This window comes from Scyliorhinus torazame, chromosome 1, assembly GCF_047496885.1.
Source record: "Scyliorhinus torazame isolate Kashiwa2021f chromosome 1, sScyTor2.1, whole genome shotgun sequence".
NCBI classification, from domain to species: Eukaryota; Metazoa; Chordata; class Chondrichthyes; order Carcharhiniformes; family Scyliorhinidae; genus Scyliorhinus; species Scyliorhinus torazame.
Genome location: NC_092707.1, coordinates 390,304,297 through 390,323,802, shown reverse-complemented (window position 1 = coordinate 390,323,802; position 19,506 = coordinate 390,304,297). Strand labels below are relative to the sequence as shown.

The 19,506-nt window shown below is 47.8% G+C and overlaps 1 protein-coding gene across 2 annotated transcripts in view; it reads right to left on the bottom strand.

Moving 5' to 3' along the window:
- LOC140427526 (probable methyltransferase TARBP1) overlaps positions 1–13,849 on the bottom strand; it is a 309,002-nt gene extending 295,153 nt beyond the window's left edge. For both annotated transcript variants that reach the window (XR_011948558.1, XM_072513011.1), the window contains exons 1-2: positions 12,875–13,849; positions 369–466 (exon numbers count right to left, since the gene is read on the bottom strand). Coding sequence is in view for 1 of the 2 variants with exons in the window: in XM_072513011.1 (XP_072369112.1) it covers positions 369–466; positions 12,875–13,835 (1,059 nt within the window). In the remaining variant the exon portion in view is untranslated. The remainder of the gene's footprint in view (positions 1–368; positions 467–12,874) is intronic.
- Between the last annotated feature and the right edge of the window lie 5,657 nt (positions 13,850–19,506).

Here is a 19,506-nt window from a genome sequence, read left to right as displayed (position 1 = left end):
AAATCCTGTAGCTTATGACAACGACTAAAAGCCCAAAATCTAGCTATCATGTTGGTCATGGTCAAAAAGGAGCTGAAATTGCTTATGCATCTTTAATGGTTTATTCATAATGACCTCTGAGTTCTTCTTTGCACAGTGGGTATCCGGTACTTACAGGGGAAGTGAAAATACTCTCAAGAGCTAAGATTCACTTATGAAAGTAGTCTGAAACACAAATGTCATACACGGAATCCTAAAGTTTCATCTTAAACGTCAATTCCATTATTTAGCTCAGGGTGATGCTCGAGAATGGAACACTTATATCCATGATACTAATGTGGCAATTTTCAACGGGACAGGTATATATAAAGTAGACATGAACTACTCACTTGATTTTCTTCCAGCGTCTCCATTATTAAAATATAATTTTCCCACAACTGTATAAGTTGTTTGCCTTTTTCACTTGACCACCAGAAAAGGCACGTGTCTAAAATAAAAAGAAATCAAATTAGAATGGGACTAAGAAATTGGCATATTTTTATCAAACAGTTGTCAGGAAAATTCAAATGTTAAAATCTGCAACCCATTGACATACAAACTTAGGAAAAGGGAGTAAGCCATTCAGCCCATCATTTCACTCTGCCATTCAAACATATCATTTCCTACTATTACCATATCTCTTGCTGTCATTTGTAGCCAGAAATCTATCAATTTGTGTCTTGAACGTGCTCAATGATTGAGCTTCCACAGCCCTCTAGGGTAGGGAATTCCAAACATTCACCACCATCTGAGTGAAGGAATTCCCCCATATCTCAGTTATTCTGAGACTGTGTCTCCTGGTTCCATATTTAGCAGCCAGGAGAAACATCCAATCTACATCTACCCTGTCACACTCAATAAGAATTTGTTCAGTTTCAACAAGATCGCCTCTCATTCTTTGTAACTCTAGAGAATGCAGGCCCAGTCTCCTCAATCTCTCCTCACCTCGGGGATTAGTTTGATGAACCTCCATTGCACTTCCTCCATGGCAAATACATCCTCCCTTTGGGAAGGAGATCAGAACTGTACACAATACTCTAGATGTGGTCTCACCAAGGCTCTATAAAATTGCAGCAAGACATATGTACTCCTGTACTCAAATCCCACTGTGATGAAGGCTAACATACCATTTACCTTCCCAATTGTATGCTGCACCTGCATGCTAGGTTTTAATGACCCCTTGTGACAAGGGTACCCAGATCCCTTGGGATATCAATACTTCCTGACCTCTCACCATTTACAACATGCTCAGTCTTTCTGTTTTTTTCTACCAAAGTGGTAACGTCATACTTATTCACATTACATCCCATCTGCCATGTTCTTGCCCATTCACCAAATCTGTCTACTTGAATCCTTCTTGCATCCTCCTGACAACTCACATTCCCAGCTAGTTTTGTCTCATCAGCAAATTTGGCAATATTACATTTGGTCCCTACATCCAAAGCATTGTTATAGATTGTGAAAAGCTGAGACCCCAGCAGTGATCCTTGCGGTACTCTACTAGCAACAGTCTGCCATCCTGAGAATTACCCTTTTATTCCTACACCCTGTTTTCTGCCTGTTAACCAATTCTCAGTCCATCCCATATATTAATCCCAATCCCATTGTTTATTGACCTCCTGTGTGGGACTTTTTCAAAAGCCTTCTGAAAATCCAGATCCGCAACATCCATTGGTTCTCCTTTATCAGACTACAAGTTACATTCTCAAAACACTTCCAACAGGTTTGTCAAACATGATTTTCCTTTCATAAATCCATGATGCCTCTGCCCAATCATATCATTATTTTCCAAGTATTATTATGGGCCAAGGTTTAGAGAACCCCAAAGTGTATCATGGAGTTCACCTGATCCACAACTTTTAATAGATTTTGGTTATGGGGAGCACAAGGGCCCACTCTGCAGGTGTGATGCAACAGAGATCTAAAGTACTTTTAAAACAAAACAATGTTTATTCTATGAATCCAGTTAACATTTTATAAACACACAGTAAACATCTTAGCAACTATAACTCAAATACTCCCCCCAAAGAATACAGTACTCTATAAGTAACCCTTAATCTTTCCTAGCAACATTCATATACAAATACTCTCTTGAACAAAGACAGCAGATTTAAATTCTCTACTGAGAGCAGTTATCATTTTTAAATTAGCAAGTGACCTGAAGACATTCTTTTCATGCAGAGAGATCAAAATTACACCTTGTTTGGCTGGATGCAGCTCCAACTCTGAAAACAAAAACACACTGTAGCTGCCAGCTCAAAAACGAAAGTAAAAACAGACAGACAGCCCAGCTCCACCCACACTCTGGACATCACTACAGCTATTTGATAAACACCCATTTCTTAAAGGTATTCTCACATGACAGTATCCAGTTATCACAACTTTGATAATAGATTCTAACATTTCCCTTCTACGGTGTCAAACTAACAGATCTTTAGTTTTCAGTTTTCGCTCTCCCTCTCTTTTTAAATAGTCGGATTACATCTGTTACTTTCCTGTCTATTTCTACAGTCTGCCTTACTTGCTAGATCGCAGTCATATTCTTTTACCTTTCTTTATCAGTTTCTGGTCATCCTTTGCTGGATGTTAAATTGTTCACAAACCTTGGGCTTACCGTTTTTCCTGGCAACCTTATAAGCCACGTCCCTGGATCCAAGTATTTTAACTTTTATGATTTTTTAGCCTTTCCTATTATGTTTTGTGTCTTACAGGAATGTATATTTGCTGGAAGCCATGTAATACCTTTTTAATTACTCGCCCCTGCCCGTCTACCATCAGATGTATTTTCCCAATCTACTGCCATTATACCATCATAATTTCCTTTGTTTAGATTTAAGACCCTAGTTTTAGAATGAACCAAATAATTTTCAAACTTAATGTGAAATTATATATTATGATCATTATTTCCTAATCGCTCCTTTACAGCAAGGTTATTAATTAGCCATTTCTCATTAGATAATACTAAACCTAAAAATAACCCGATCCCTCGTTGGTTAATCCTTATGGACAAAGTGTTTTTAGTAGCCTTCAAATCCAGGGTTTTTCTTTCACTGAATTTCTATCCTCATCAACTCCATTCTACAATTACCACCGTTAATTTCCCTGTCTCCCACCTCCTTCAAGACTTTCATAAACCCCCATCACTTTGATCAAAGCTTTCATCAGTCCTCCCTCTTTGGCTCAGCATTCATTGCCTTATGCCTCTAAGAAGCATCTTGGGATATTTTTCTAGGCTACAGACAATACAGATAAAGGGATAACGGGAAATAGAGCCAAAAAGTGTCATTCTAGCATTACTGACACAGTATATAACTTTAATTTCTTCTAGAATTAAAACCTACATGATAAGTATGTTTATGACATAGGAGTAGTAGTTTCTGACATGTGCTGAATTTAAGCCTCTCTGGTGTTGATTTTGCATAGTCTAATTTTCCTGCTATTTGTCCATTATTTTGATATTCCACTTAAAAATGAACACATACGCTTTAAATGCAGAACCAATCCAGCATCTATCATCACTTGTGGCAAAGTATTTTGATCACTCCAAGAGTTTATTTCTATTTCCTTTTTCACGTACCTTGTACCTGCATTGGGACCTCTTCAATTTATGCCCCAATGCTTATCCTGTTTATTCTCATCATTTTGAACATAACTATTAAATCCTGCCTCAATCATCGCGTTATGAGAATACAAAGCTCTAAGCTTTACTTCTAATTCCAGCTATTATTCTGGTAAATATTCACTGCATGCACTGCATATTCACTGCATGCTCTCTGGGGCCATTCTATCCATCTTAGAGCAAGGCGCCCAAAATCATGTCATGTCGAGTACTGTAGGCTTAGTGTCATTTCAGACATAGTTATCTTGACAGCTTTACTTTTGTGTTCACCCATCCTCAATATAAATCCTCAAATCTAACTTGCCTATGTTTCCATCTGCATCCTTTTTGCTCCATTAAACCATCAGACATAGGAGCAGAATTAGGCCATTCAGCCCATTGGGTCTGCTCCACCATTCGATCATGGCTGATACGTTTCTCATTCCCATTCTCCCGACTTCTCCCCGTAACCCCAAATCCCTTATTAATCAAGAACCTATCTATTTGTCTCTGTCTTAAAGACACTTCACACTCAAACACATTGAGGAATGTATTTAAGTTATACCTCGACATTTTATTCTTGTTGACAATTGTAATTCCGTTCATTCCCCATATTGAACAATGTCTGGTCACTTATCTCCCCGTAGAGGATTGGTTAACGAACAGAAAGCAGAGAGTGGGGATAAATGGGTGTTTCTCTGGTTGGCAACCTGTAACTAGTGGGGTCCCTCAAGGATCAGTGTTGGGCCCGCAGTTGTTCACAATTTACATAGACGATTTGGAGTTGGGGACCAAGTGCAATGTGTCAAAGTTTGCAGACGACACTAAGATGAGTGGTAAAGCAAAAAGTGCAGAGGATACCGGAAGTCTGCAGAAGGATTTGGATAGGTTAGGTGAATGGGCTAGGGTCTGGCAGATGGAATTCAATGTTGCCAAGTGTGAGGCTATCCATTTTGGGAGGAATAACAGCAGAACGGGTTATTATTTAAACGGTAAGATGTTAAAACATGCTGCTGTGCAGAGGGACCTGGGTGTGCTGGTGCACGAGTCGCAAAAAGTTGGTGTGCAGGTGCAACAGGTGATTAAGAAGGCTAATCGAGTTTTGTCTTTCATTGCTAGAGGGATGGAGTTCAAGACTAGTGAGGTTATGCCGCAATTGTATAGGGTGTTGGTGAGGCCACATCTGGAGTATTGTGTTCAGTTTTGGTCTCCTTACCTGAGAAAGGACATATTGGCACTGGAGGGAGTGCAGAGGAGATTCACTAGGTTGATCCCAGAGTTGAGGGGATTAGATTATGACAAGAGGTTGAGTAGACTGGGACTGTACTCATTGGAGTTTAGAAGGAGGCGAGGGGATCTTATTGAAACATATAAAATTATGAAGGGAATAGATAGGATAGATGCGGGCAGGTTGTTTCCACTGGTCGGGGAAAGCAGAACTAGGGGGCATAGCCTCAAAATAAGGGGAAGTAGATTTAGGACGGAGTGTAGGAGGAACTTCTTCACCCAAGGGGTTGTGAATCTCTGGAATTCCTTGCCCAGTGAAGCAGTTGAGGCTCCTTCTTTAAACGTTTTTAAGAAAAAGATAGATACCTTTCTGAAGAATAAAGGGATTTGGGATATGGTGTACGAGCCGGAGAGTGGAGCTGAGTCCACAAAGATCAGCCATGATCTCATTAAATGGCAGAGCAGGATCGAGGGGCCAGATGGTGTACTCCTGTTCCTAGTTCTTATGTTCTTATTCTCCTCACCAGTTTACGTTCTGTTTTTAATCCTTTCAGCATTTTGCTACCCACAAACTTTGAAAATTAACCTTTTATTTCCAAATAAGATCATATACTGACGCTGTACACACACAAAAATAGATCCAACACTGAGACACTTGTCAGTTTTTTTAGCTGTCTCTATCTGCATGGCCACTTTTGCAACAAAAGTCCTTACACAGCATTATATCTAATGTTTGCAAAGTCTGCATAAACCACATCCAACATATCCCCTAATCTATACATATAATGATTCACTCAAAACATCCTACAATTTCAGTCAAACATAATGCTTTGCACAGTTAAGAATCTTGGAAATTCTTTCCACTGGGTTGCCTTGCTAATTAACAAAACAAACTGCAACTGGAGGCAGCACAGTGGTTAACACTGCTGCGTCACGGCACTGAGGACCCGGGTTCGATCCTGGCTCACTGTTTGTGTAGAGTTTGCACATTCTCCCCATGTTGCCTGGGTTTGACCCCACAACCCAAAGTTGATTGATTGACCATGCTAAATTGTCCCTTAATTGGAAAAATATAATTGGGTACTTGACATTTTTTTTTTAAATTAACAAATACTGCAGCTGGTCGTATTTTCTTCAATTTCATTTTTGTATTTGTGGTTATTATAAGATATTGTCATACTTTATAGTCTGTATTTTTGCAGTAATTTAATAGGTTAATATGCTTACAGACTGTATGTCTGCTGTGGTTGTGATTAAAAGTAATCAGTGATTTTTGCAGGGGAAGTTTTTTGCTAATTAAATATTAAAAACCATTTTACCTGTTTGCAGATAGACAGCTAATGAAATGTTGTAACAGTTTGAGCCTGGCTAACAGATCAAGGAATATCTTGGAAAGGGACTTCCGGGTGCGGCGATGACCAGCCAAGTCGCACGTTTCGGCAGCTCCCGTTGGAACGGACTTTTGGGCTCTTAATAGGAGCCCCAACGGCAATTTAAACGGCCAAAAACACTGTGCGGTAAACCAGAAGGGAATCCCCCCCGGACACACATGGATAAGGGAGAGGATAGCGGCCGGATTGCGGAGGATCCTCTGGAGCAGCAGCAAGGAAGGGAAGCTCAAAGCAAGATGGCGTCGGAAGGTGGCCGCTTGTTATGGGGCCCGGACCAACAAGAGTTCATGCGACGCTGTGTGGAAGAGCTGAAAAAGGAGTTGAAGAAGGAGCTGTTGGCCCCAATATTGCAGGCGATTGAAGGGCTAAAGGAGGAGCAGAGGACCCAAGAGCTGGAGCTTCGGGTCGTGAAGGCAAAGGCTACTGAAAATGAAGACGAAATACAGGGCCTGGTGGTGAAGGCAGAGACGCACGAGGCACAGCACAAAAGGTGTGTGGAAAGGTTGGAAGTACTGGAGAATAACTCGAGGAGGAAGAATCTAAGAGTTCTGGGTCTTCCCGAAGGCGCAGAAGGGGCGGACGTCGGGACATATGTGAGCACGATGCTTCAGTCGCTAATGGGATCGGAGGCCCCGACGGGCCCTTTGGAGGTGGAGGGAGCTTATCGAGTTCTGACGCGAAGACCGAAGGCTGGAGAAATACCCCGAGCTATAGTGGTGAGGTTTCTCCGCTATAATGACAGAGAGACGGTCCTCAGAAGGGCGAAGAAAACTCGGAGCTGTAGGTGGGAGAACGCGGTGATCCGCGTATACCAGGATTGGAGTGCGGAGGTGGCGTGAAGGAGGGCAAGTTTTAATCGGGCTAAGGCGGTGCTTCACAAAAAGATCCAGTTTGGAATGTTGCAACCGGCGAGATTGTGGGTCACACACCAAGGGAAGCACCACTACTTTGAGACGGCAGAAGAGGCGTGGACATTCATTGTGGACGAGAAGCTGGAATAGTCGGGCAAAAGAACTTTTGGGACAAAGTGGTGGGGTGATTATGTGGGGCGAGAAAAAAGGGTGGGGGGGGGGATGGTATTTTCAATTTGTTAATTCTGCGATCCTGGAACTTTTCTCTCTCCCCCATGTTTGGGGGGGGGTATGAGGAACTGTGGGCGCCGGCCATTAGGGGCGGGGCCGAGTGGGAAACGCGGGCTTTGTTCCCGCGCTATGGTAATTATGGCGGGAACAGGGACGCAGGAAGGAGGGGGCCTCGCACAGAGGGGGCCGAGGACAAGGAGGGAAGCCGAGGTCAGCCAGAGTTCGCTGACTTCTGGGAACAACATGGGGGGTGCAACTACGCTAGAGGGGGATCTAGCGGGGTGGGGGGGGGTTAACTGGGTTGCTGCTGCTAAGGAGAAGGGGGAGCTGTTATGGGATGGGGTGGTCGAGGCGGGAGGGCGCCGTCGGGGGGACATACGGGTACGTGGGAACCGGGTGAGGAGCTGGGTTAAAAAAGGGGATGGCTAGTCGACAAGGGGGGGGGGGGGTAAAGAGCCCCCCAACCCGGCTGATCACGTGGAACGTGAGAGGGCTGAACGGGCCGATCAAAAGGGCACGGGTACTCGCACACCTAAAGAAATTAAAGGCAGATGTGGTTATGTTGCAGGAGACGCATCTGAAACTGATAGACCAGGTCAGACTACGTAAAGGATGGGTGGGGCAGGTGTTTCATTCGGGTTTAGATGCGAAGAACAGGGGGGTGGCTATCTTAGTGGGGAAACGGGTACTGTTTGAGGCAAAGACCACAGTGGCGGATAGTGGGGGTAGATATGTGATGGTGAGTGGCAGATTGCAAGGGGAGGCAGTGGTTCTGGTGAACGTGTATGCCCCAAACTGGGATGGTGCAAATTTTATGAGGCGTATGTTGGGACATATCCCGGACCTGGAGGCGGGAAAGTTGGTAATGGGGGGAGACTTCAATACGGTGCTTGATCCAGGGCTGGACCGGTCGAGGTCCAGGACCGGGAGGAGGCCGGCAGCGGCCAGGGTACTCAAGGACATCATGGAACAGATGGGAGGGGTAGACCCCTGGAGATTTGGTAGGCCTAGGAGTAAGGAGTTCTCATTTTTCTCCCATGTTCACAAAGTATACTCACAGATCGACTTTTTTTGTCTTGGGAAGGGCACTGATTCCGAAGGTGACAGGGACGGAATATACGGCCATAGCCATTTCGGACCACGCTCCACATTGGGTAGACCTGGAGGTAGGAGAATGGATATGGGCTTATTGGCGGATGAGGGGGTATGTTTAAGGGTGAGGGGGTGCATCGAAAGGTACTTGGAGCTTAATGACAAAGGAGAGATTCAGGTGGGAGTGGTCTGGGAGGCGTTGAAGGCAGTGGTTAGAGGGGAACTGATATCCATAAGGGCACATAAAGGGAAGCAAGAGGGTAAAGAAAGGGAGCGATTGCTGAAAGAACTTTTGAGGGTGGACAGGCAATATGCGGAGGCACCGGAGGAGGGACTATACAGGGAAAGACAAAGGCTACATGTGGAATTTGACCTGCTGACCACGGGTAAGGCAGAGGCACAGTGGAGGGCACAGGGTGTACAGTATGAGTATGGAGAGAAGGCGAGTTGGCTACTGGCCCACCAATTGAGGAAGAGGGGAGCAGCGAGGGAGATAGGTGGGGTGAGAGATGAGGAGGGAGAGATGGAACGGGGAGCGGAGAGAGTGAACAGGGTGTTCAAGGCATTTTATGAGGTAAGATAAGGCTCAGCCCCCGGAAGGGAAGGAGGGAATGATGCATTTCCTGGATCAGCTGGAATTCCCTAAGGTGGAGGAGCAGGAGAGGGCAGGACTGGGAGCACAGATTGAGATGGAGGAGGTGGTAAAAGGGATTGGGAGCATGCAGGCGGAGAAGGCCCCGGTACCGGACGGATTCCCGGTGGAATTTTATAGGAAGTATATGGACCTACTGGCCCCGCTTTTGACGAGAAGCTTTAATGAGGCCAGGGAAAGGGTGCAGCTGCCCCCGACTATGTCGGAGGCAACGATATCGCTCCTTTTGAAGAAGGAAAAAGACCCGCTGCAGTGTGGGTCCTACAGGCCCATTTCCCTTTTAAATGTAGATGCTAAGCTCCTGGCCAAGATGATGGCGACGAGGATAGAGGACTGTGTCCCGGGGGTGGTCCACGAGGATCAAACTGGGTTCGTTAAGGGGAGACAGCTGAACACGAACATACGGAGGTTGCTAGGGGTAATGATGATGCCCCCGCCAGAGGGGGAGGCGGAGATAGTGCTGGCGATGGACGCCGAGAAAGCATTCGACAGAGTGGAGTGGGATTATCTGTGGGAGGTGCTGAGGAGATTTGGTTTTGGAGAAGGGTATATCGGATGGGTACAGCTGCTGTATAGGGCCCCAGTGGCGAGCGTGGTCACGAACAGACAGAGGTCTGACTACTTCCGTCTTCATAGAGGGATGAGGCAGGGGTGTCCCGTGTCTCCGTTACTGTTTGCATTGGCGATTGAGCCCCTGGCCATAGCACTGAGGGGCTCCAGGAAGTGGAGGGGAGTACTCAGGGGAGGAAAAGAACACCAGGTATCTTTGTATGCAGATGATTTATTGCTGTATGATGCAGACCCAGTGGAGGGGATGCCTGAGATAATGCAGACACTTAGGGAGTTTGGGGAATTTTCAGGGTACAAATTGAATATGGGGAAGAGTGAGTTGTTTGTGGGGCATCCGGGGGAGCAGAGCAGGGGAATAGATGACTTACCGCTGAGGAAGGTGACAAGAGATTTCCAGTACTTAGGGATTCAGATAGCCAGGAGTTGGGGAACCTTACATAGGCTTAATTTAACAAGATTGGTGGAACAGATAGAGGAGGATTTTAAGAGATGGGACATGGTGCCCCTGTCACTGGTGGGTAGGGTGCAGGCGGTCAAAATGGTAGTCCTCCCGAGATTCCTTTTTGTGTTTCAGTGCCTTCCGGTGATGGTCACGAAGGCTTTTTTCAAGAGAATTGAGAAAAGTGTCATGAGTTTTGTGTGGGCCGGGAAGACCCCGAAAGTGAGGAGGGGGTTCTTGCAGCGTAGCAGGGATGGGGGGGGGGGGGGGGGGGGGGGCTGGCACTACCGAGCCTAAGTGAATACTACTGAGCCGTCAATATCTCAATGGTGTGTAAGTGGATGGGAGAAGGGGAGGGAGCGGCGTGGAAGAGATTGGAGATGGCGTCCTGCAAAGGAACCAGCCTACAAGCAATGGTGACGGCACCGTTGCCGTTCTCCCCGAAGAAATACACCACAAGTCCAGTGGTGGTGACAACACTAAAAATTTGGGGGCAGTGGAGACAACATAGGGGAAGGACGGGAGCCTCGGTGCGGTCCCCGATAAGAAATAACCATAGGTTTGTCCCGGGGAGAATGGATGGGGGATTTGGAGCATGGTCGAGAGCTGGGGTTGTGCAACTGAGAGATCTGTTCGTAGACGGGACGTTTGCGAGTCTGGGAGCGCTGACGGAAAAATATGGGTTGCCCCAAGGGAATGAATTTCGATACATGCTGCTCCCGACGCAGGAGATTCAAGATAGAGTGATCTCAGGGACATGGGTGGGGGATGGTAGGGTGTCAGATATATACAGGGAAATGAGGGACGAGGGGGAGATCATGGTGGATGAGCTGAAGGGGAAATGGGAAGAAGAGCTGGGGGAAGAGATTGAGGAGGGGCTGTGGGCTGATGCCCTACCTAGGGTAAACTCGTCGTCCTCGTGCGCCAGGCTAAGCCTGATACAATTCAAGGTTTTACACAGGGCGCATATGACCGGAGCAAGGCTCAGTAAATTTTTCGGGGTAGAGGATAGGTGTGGGAGATGCTCGAGAAGCCCAGCAAACCACACCCACATGTTTTGGTCATGTCCGGCACTGCAGGGGTTCTGGGTGGGGGTGGCAAAGGTGCTTTCGAAGGTGGTGGGGGTCCGGGTCGAGCCAGGCTGGGGGTTGGCTATATTTGGGGTTGCAGAAGAGCCGGGAGTGCAGGAGGCGAAAGAGGCTGATGTCTTGGCCTTTGCGTCCCTAGTAGCCCGGCGAAGGATATTGCTTATGTGGAAGGAAGCCAAACCCCGGGCGTGGAGATCTGGATAAATGACATGGCAGGGTTTATAAAACTAGAACGGATAAAGTTTGCACTAAGGGGTTCGGCTCAAGGGTTCACCAGGCGGTGGATACTTAATTGGAATGTTGAGACAGGTTTCAGGAAGCAAGTTAAGGTGTCATACCTGTTAACTGTAAAGCTATTTCTTTGTTGCTAATGTGCTTAATTGTGTGTTCAAATTAAAGTTTGTTTTAATACAAAAGCTATCTACTGGTCAATGTTGTCATTCCTGTGGTGCAGTAACATTCCCTCAAAGTTCTACAAAATGCAAATAGTTGGGTTCTTAACCAAAATTGGGGTTCTGGTCCGGACCCATAACAACCTGATCTGTTATAGAACTATTTTATTCCTGCATCTGATACACACTCGATAAAGACAACTAAGATGTGACTTGATTTTCACAGTATCTTCACTGCAGTGTTAATGTAAGCCTACTTGTGACACTAATAAAAATTATTATAATAATGTACTAACTGTGGTTTGGGCCTTCATTGTCCCAAGTATTTGGGTTAAGCGGCAGTGTTAACCACTATGCTGCCACTAGCTGCAGTATGTTAGTTTTTTGTTAATTCGCAAGGAAACCCAGTGGAAAGAGTTTCCAGGATTCTTAACAGAGTGCAAAGGATATGGGGCTGGTTTAGCACAGTGGGCTAAACAGCTGGCTTGTAATGCAGAACAAGGCCAGCAGCGTGGGTTAAATTCCCGTACTGGCCTCCCTGAACAGGCGCCGAAATGTGGCGACTAGGGGCTTTTCACAGTAATTTCATTGAAGCCTACTTGTGACTACTATTATTATTTGGGGCCCTGAAAGTTTGAAAAAGTGAATTGTAAAATGGTAAACCAGCAGAAATCTAGTAGTGTGTGTGAACAGACAGCTAGCTGTGTGGGAACAAGGAGAGGAACACCAGTGTCAGATCTCAGAAGTCCAGATGTGTGTTAAAACTGAGACAGAATAACTGGTTGCCGGGGCCACCACATTGTCCTTATTTTGGCCAGCCACTCGTATTGGAATATTTAGGCGTTGATAGGTCTCAAGACGTGGGAAGACAGAGTTCCTGAGGGTTTTCCCAGATTTGAGTGGACAGAGATGGTTCAATTACATATTTTATAATTAGAGCCTTCAAATAACAGCAAGGTAATGATTGGATTAAATCAGTCTCCATAGGCTTTGCCTTTTAAAGAAAATATAAGTGGCAACTTCCCGAGCACACACATTCCAAAGCCATGTTGCACTGGTACCTGGGGCACGACCAGTAGTAATGTGGTAAACATGCTTCTACCGAGGGCCTAATGGTAATGCTGTTGTGGTTTGATACCACTGCTCAGACATTGCAGATGTCAAATCTTACTTATGCTGAATAAAATATAACCATTGTCATCAGTAACGGTTATCATTTCAGAGTTTAAGAGTGGATAAATAGTTAATTGTCTCCTTTGTCTCCATCTTTGACAACAAATCACTATTGTCAATTCTTACAAGTGATTGAGAAGTCTTCAACGCACCAGATTCAGCCTTGTACTCTGAGCAGATTTCACTCTGCAATGTGATCGAAGCATCCACAGCTCTTTTCAAGAGGTACATAGCTCGCTTGCGCGACGTGTTTTCCGGCTGCACCAGTCCTCTCTGCACCACCTCCCAAAACTCCGGGCTAGTTCGGAGGTCGAGGGTCTCGGGCGGTGACTGGTCTCCGGTGCAAAGAAGCAGATGCTGAGGAAGCGAGCTCAGAAGCAGCAGGACTCTGGACACGGTGCCGGTCCTTTCCCAACGCTTCACTCGATCCCAGATGTCTTGGACGGTCAGGCACTTGTGGAGCGAGCTGCCCGGATTCGGAAGCAGAGCCGGGATTAGCCCGGTGACCATCCTGGACGCCACGCTGTCCTCTCCCACCTTCACGGCAGTCAGAGCGAACGACAGCAGCTCTTCTGCCCCAATCCCTCCTTCCAGGAGCAGCGGCGCCAGCTTGACCAGCACCTCGATGGCCACCTGAATGTCCGACAGCTCCGGGCTTTGGGGTTCCTCTTCGCCCTCGGCCGAGCCGACCCTGCCCCGCTCCTCGGTGTACCTGCGCAGATCCCGCAGGGGAGCGCCGGCGATGTCCTGCAGCAGGGCCGGCGGGGCCTGCCGGCAGCAGGCGTGGAGCAGAGCGCAGAGGGAGTGCACCAGCCTGCGGCCCGGCTCCTGGAACTGGCCCCCCGGCCCTTCCAGGCGCAAACCCCGCAACAGCGGCAGGCACCAGCCGACGGCCACGTCCCGCAGGCAGCTCGGCAGATCCGCCTCGCCACACCGGCCGGCCCCGGGATCGCCCAGCTTCTCCACCAAGAGGCGCAGCATCTCCACTCGGCCGGCGTCGGGCGGGCCCCGGTCCTCCCCCTCCCGGCACCAGCGGCACAATTCCCGCAAGGTGGTGGATGGCGGGCCGTGGCCGAGCCGCAGCAGCAGGTCCATCACCAGCAGCGGCTCCATTCTCCCTGTCACAACCCGGTACCAACCGCCGGACGGACCACTTCGGTGGAGACGGGGTCACACCCTCAACCGTCCGTCGGAAACGCTTCCGGTCCCATTCTCTGTGGACAATAAACCACACCATTCAGAAACCCAGTGTCCTCCTCCATCATCTCTCCTCAGTGCAAAATGAGGGTTTTCATTCAATGTAATTAGTAGGTGAAAATGCTATGATAAAGATAAGGATGACAAAATAATGTCAAAGACTAGAAGCTTTACTTTGTGGTCTTGATTATGATTATTTAATTGAGGAAAGTGCACACCAGGCATAGTGGGGAGGACCAAAAGAAAACAATGTAATAATTATTTTCTAGGTTGAGGGAGTGGAAGCACAAGTGAAAAGTAAAATGTGCCTATTGTATGATTCAAAATAGTTTCATAAAGCAGAGTGACTTGAGTTAATAAGGGAGCTTAGTGATTCTTTGGTTTTCAGTAACCAACATATTCAGTTAGCTGGTATGAAAACATCTTGGTAATTGTGACCATATTACAACTGAATTCTGTATTGGACTTGAACAGTGTGGTGAGCCACGTATGGCTGTTGTATATATTATTGTATTTACTCACTGTTACTGTTGTTGTGTTGATGTTGTTGTTGGCTCCGCCTGTGGCTCCGCCCTTCTGAGAAGGGATCATAACCCATCGATCCAGGATAGCCTCTCAGTGCGGGAGGAGCTACTTCTGGGCACATTCTAGCTGATTAAAACCACAGTTCTTGTTAACTACCATTTCGACTGGATTGATTGGTATCAATTTAATCAGCTGGAAGTTTTATGATGGAAGCCGTTTTAAAACCAGAATGCCTCGAACGCAGGTGCCGGAGGCTACGGCAATATTTGAGCATTGGCTCAATTGCTTTGAGTCCTACCTCAGCTCCTTTGCCGTCGAGGTCTCCCCGGAAATTAAACAGCGTCTCCTCAACGCCCGGGTGAGCCACAGGATTTTCCAACTCATCAGAGAAGCGGCCTCATACACGGAGGCAGTGGAGCTGCTCAAACAACAGTTTGTGAGGCCGGTGAACGAGGTACTCGCTTGACACCTCCTGACCACGCGGCGTCAGCGCCAGGGTGAGTCTCTGGCTGAATATCTGCGTGAACTGAGACTACTCGTCCGCAGTTGTAACTGCAGGACTGTCACAGCGGTCGAGCACGCTGAGCTGATGGGCAGGGACACCTATGTGGCAGGTGTGCTGTCCAGCTATATCCGGCAGCCATTTCTAGAAAAGGGGGCCCCTCGACCTCGAGGAGACTGTGAAGCTGGCTACCTCGCTGAAAGTGGCTTTCCGGAGCCTGAATGCCTTCCCATCCGACCACGCGGCATCCTCGGGGACGTCGGAGGTGCAGCCATCACCCGACCCAGGCATGCCTCATTCCTGCACCGTGCGGCAGCAGTCCAGCTCCGGAGGACCATGCTGTTACTTCTGCGGTCAGGGCCAGCACTCCAGGCAGCGTTGCCCGGCTCGCAACTCCACGTGTGGCAAGAAGGGGCACTTCGCTAAGGTATGCCTAGCAAAGCCTAAAAATCAAAATCAAAAACCAAAAACCTGTCAAGCCCGGTCTGAGACTCACCGACCCCGCAGGGTGGCATCGTGCCTGCCCGGAGTGCCCTCTGCTGACACGTCACTCACCGCGTGCGATCCATGGAGGCCGCCATTTTGTCCGACTTCGTCAACGCCGCCATTTTGCGACCAGCACGACACTCATCGCCATCAACTCAGCTCCATTCAGCTTGACCAGTCCTGGCCTTGCTATCTTCAAAGCTCGATGATGGGCATCAGCCTCAACGGGCAGGAGACGTCCTGCCTCTTTGACTTCAGGAGCACGGATAGCTTCGTCCACCCGGACATGGTAAGGCGCTGTTCCCTCCGGGTCCTCCCCATCTCACAAGTCATATCCCTAGCTTTCGGATCACACTCCGTGCAGATCCGGGGGTACTGCACCGCCAACCTGGCAATACAGGGCATCGAATACGCCAATTTCAAACTCTACGTCCTCCCCCATCTCTGCGCCCCTCTCCTACTGGGTTTAGACTTTCAGTGCAACCTCCATAGTCTAACCCTGAAGTTTTGGGGGACCCCTGCCCCCTCTCACCATCTGTAGTCTTGCGACCCTGAAGGTCGCCCCTCCCTCGCTCTTCGCGAACCTCACCCCAGACTCTAAGCATGTCGCCACCCGGAGCAGACGGTACAGTTCTCATGACAAGGCCTTAATCAGGTCGGAGGTCCAGCGACTCCTGAGGGAAGGGATCATTGAGGCCAGTAATAGCCTCTGGAGAGCACAAGTGGTGGTCGTCAGGACCGGGGAGAAACACCGGATGCTCATCGACTACAGTCAGACGATCAAGCGGTACACGCAGCTCGATGCGTACCCCCTCCCGCACATATCTGACATGGTCAATCAGATTGCACAGTATCGAGTCTTCTCTACGGTGGACTTGAAGTCCACGTACCATCAGCTCCCTATCCGGCGGGAGGACCGCCAATACACTTCCTTTAAGGCAGATGGCCGTCTCTTCCATTTCCTCAGGGTCCCCTTCGGCGTCAGCAACGGGGTTTCGGCCTTCCAGCGAACGATGGACCGAATGGTCGACCAGTACAGGCAGCGGGCCACGTTCCCGTACTTGGATTATGTTACCATCTGCAGCCATGACCTGCAGGACCACGACGCCAACCTTCAAAAATTCCTCCGCACCGCCCGACTCCTTAATTTGACATATAATAAGGAGAAATGCCTTTTACGCACAACCCGGCTAGCCATCCTCGGCTATGTCGTGGAAAATGGAGTCCTAGGGCCTGACCCCAAACGCATGCGCCACCTCCTGCAACTCCCCCTCCCCCACTGCCCCAAGGCCCTGAATAGGTGCTTGGGGTTCTTCTCCTACTATGCCCAGTGGGTCCGCAACTACGTGGACAAAGCCCGCCAACTCATTAAGTCCACCACTTTTCCCCTGATGGCTGAGGCTCCGCCTGGCCTTCAACTGCATCAGATCCAAAATTTCCATGGCCACGATGCACGCCGTGGACAAATCCATCCCGTTCCAGGTGGAAAGCGATGCGTCTGACTTTGCCCTGGCAGCCATTCTTAACCAGGCAGGGAGGCCTGTCGCTTTTTTTTCCCGTACCCTCCATGCCTCCGAAATTTGACACTCCTCTGTTGAAAAGGAGGCGCAAGCCATTGTGGAAGCTGTGCGGCACTGGAGGCATTACCTGGCGGGCAGGAGATTCACTCTCCTCACAGACCAACGGTCGGTTGCCTTCATGTTCAACAACACGCAGCGGGGCAAAATTAAGAACGACAAGATTTTGCGGTGGATGATCAAGCTCTCCACCTATAACTACGGCATCTTGTATCGTCCTGGGAAGCTCAATGAGCCCAGATGCCCTGCCCCATGGCACCTGCGCCAACGCGCAGGCTGACTGGTTATGGGCTATCCACAATGACCTCAGTGACCCGAGAGTCACCCTGCTTCTCCACTTTGTCAAGGCCCGCAACCTGCCCTACTCCACAGAGGAGGTCAGGGCCATGACCAGGGACTTCCAAGTCTGTGCAGAGTGCAAGCCGCACTTCTATTGGCCAGACAAGGCCCACCTGGTGAAGGCCCCCGCCCTTTTGAAAGCCTCAGTATGGATTTCAAAGGGCCACTCCCCTCCACTGATTGTAACGTGTACTTTCTCAACGTTGTTGATGAGTACTCACATTTTCCTTTCGCCTTCCCATGCCCTGACATGACCTCTGCCACAGTCATCAAGGCCCATGTCGTTGTTGGCTCCGCCCCTCTGAGAAGGTATATAACCCATTGATCCGGGACAGCCTCTCAGTGTGGGAGGAGCTACTGGTGGGCACATTCAAGCTGATTAAAACCACAGTTCTTGTTAACTACCGTTTCGACTGGGTTGATTGGTATCAAACAGGGAAGAGGATCACGGAACAATGTATTAGACTCAAAGCAGTACCTTTGAAGGGATGGAGTAGAAATCGATTCCAGTACAGTGCCATTAATTATTAATTCATCCATTGGAGGAAAGCTTTCCACTGTTGCTACTTGTAGTAAAATCATTAAGTTTATTTGAAAGCATTTATCAAACAGCAGAAACAGTTCCTCTTGGGTATTTATGTTAAAATAAAATAAAAATCAAGTGCCATATGACTTAGTCAAAATTCACGGTTCTTCCGAATTGAATGAAATTCATAACTGCTTTTTGTTTGTTTATTAGTTTGTACAGTTACAAATTAAGGAACTATATTGCAGTTATTGACTACAGCCATCGCCTGCACTGTTCGCATCAATGTTAGTATTCATGATTTTATCGTAAATGTTAACGTTAGGATTCAGGAAGAATTAATAATTCTGTTGGACTTGGTAATTCATTTCAGTTCTTCATAATCTTATGTGGTGGACATTGTTTAAACCAAATATGACCATAGTTAGAACTACTTAATTTCAGGAAGTGGCAAACTGTGTCATCTTGCCTCAGCTGCTAAAGCTCATCTCAGTCAGAAGTTAGAACATAAACAGGAGCAGGAATAGGACATCTAACCCTTGAGCCTGATCTATCATTCAGAAGGATCTTGGCTGAACTTCTGCATTACCTCTAATTTCCCAATATTAATTGACTGGAGTAGAAAATTCCAAAGATTTTCACAATTTTCTCCTCATCTCAATTCTAAGTGGCTGATCCCTGAAGTTGAGCAATGCTAACTAATCTAGTTATGATTATGGCCCCTAGTTCGAACAATAATAATGATCTTTATTGTCACAAGTAGGCTTATATTAACACTGCAATGATGTTACTATGAAAATCCCCTAGTCGGCACATTCCGGCACCTGTTCAGGTACAAAAAGGGAGAATTCAGAATGTCCATATGACCTAATCGCACATTTTTCAGGACTTGTGGGAGAAAACCAGAGCACCTGGAGGAAACCCACGCAGTCACGGGGAGAACATGCAGACTCCACACAGACAGTGACCCAAGCCAAGAATCGAACCTGGGACCCTGGCGTTGTGAAGCCATACTGATACCCACTATGCTACCGTGCTGCTTCTATTTTTTTTTTAATAATATTTTATTGAAAATTTTTGGTCAACCAACACAGTACATTGTGCATCCTTTACACAACATTGTAACAATACAGATAATAATGACCTTTTTTAAATTTAAACAAAAACAACAACAAATAAATAAATATTAAATAACAAAAAATAAAAACTAGCCCTAATTGGCAACTGCCTTGTCTCAGGCCACCCCCCCCCCCCATCCCCCCCCCATCCCCCCCCCATCCCTCCCCCCCCCCCCCCCCCCCAAGTCCTGGGCCGCTGCTGCTGCCTTCTTTGTTCTCCCCTATCTATCTTTCCGCAAGATATTCGACGAACGGTTGCCACCGCCTAGTAAACCCTTGAGCCGACCCCCTTAGGACGAACTTAATCCGCTCTAACTTTATGAACCCCGCCATATCATTTATCCAGGTCTCCACCCCCAGGGGCTTGGCTTCTTTCCACATTAGCAATATTCTGCGCCGGGCTACTAGGGACGCAAAGGCCAAAACATCGGCCTCTTTCGCCTCCTGCACTCCCGGCTCTTGTGCAACCCCAAATATAGCCAACCCCCAGCTTGGTTCGACCCGGACTCCTACT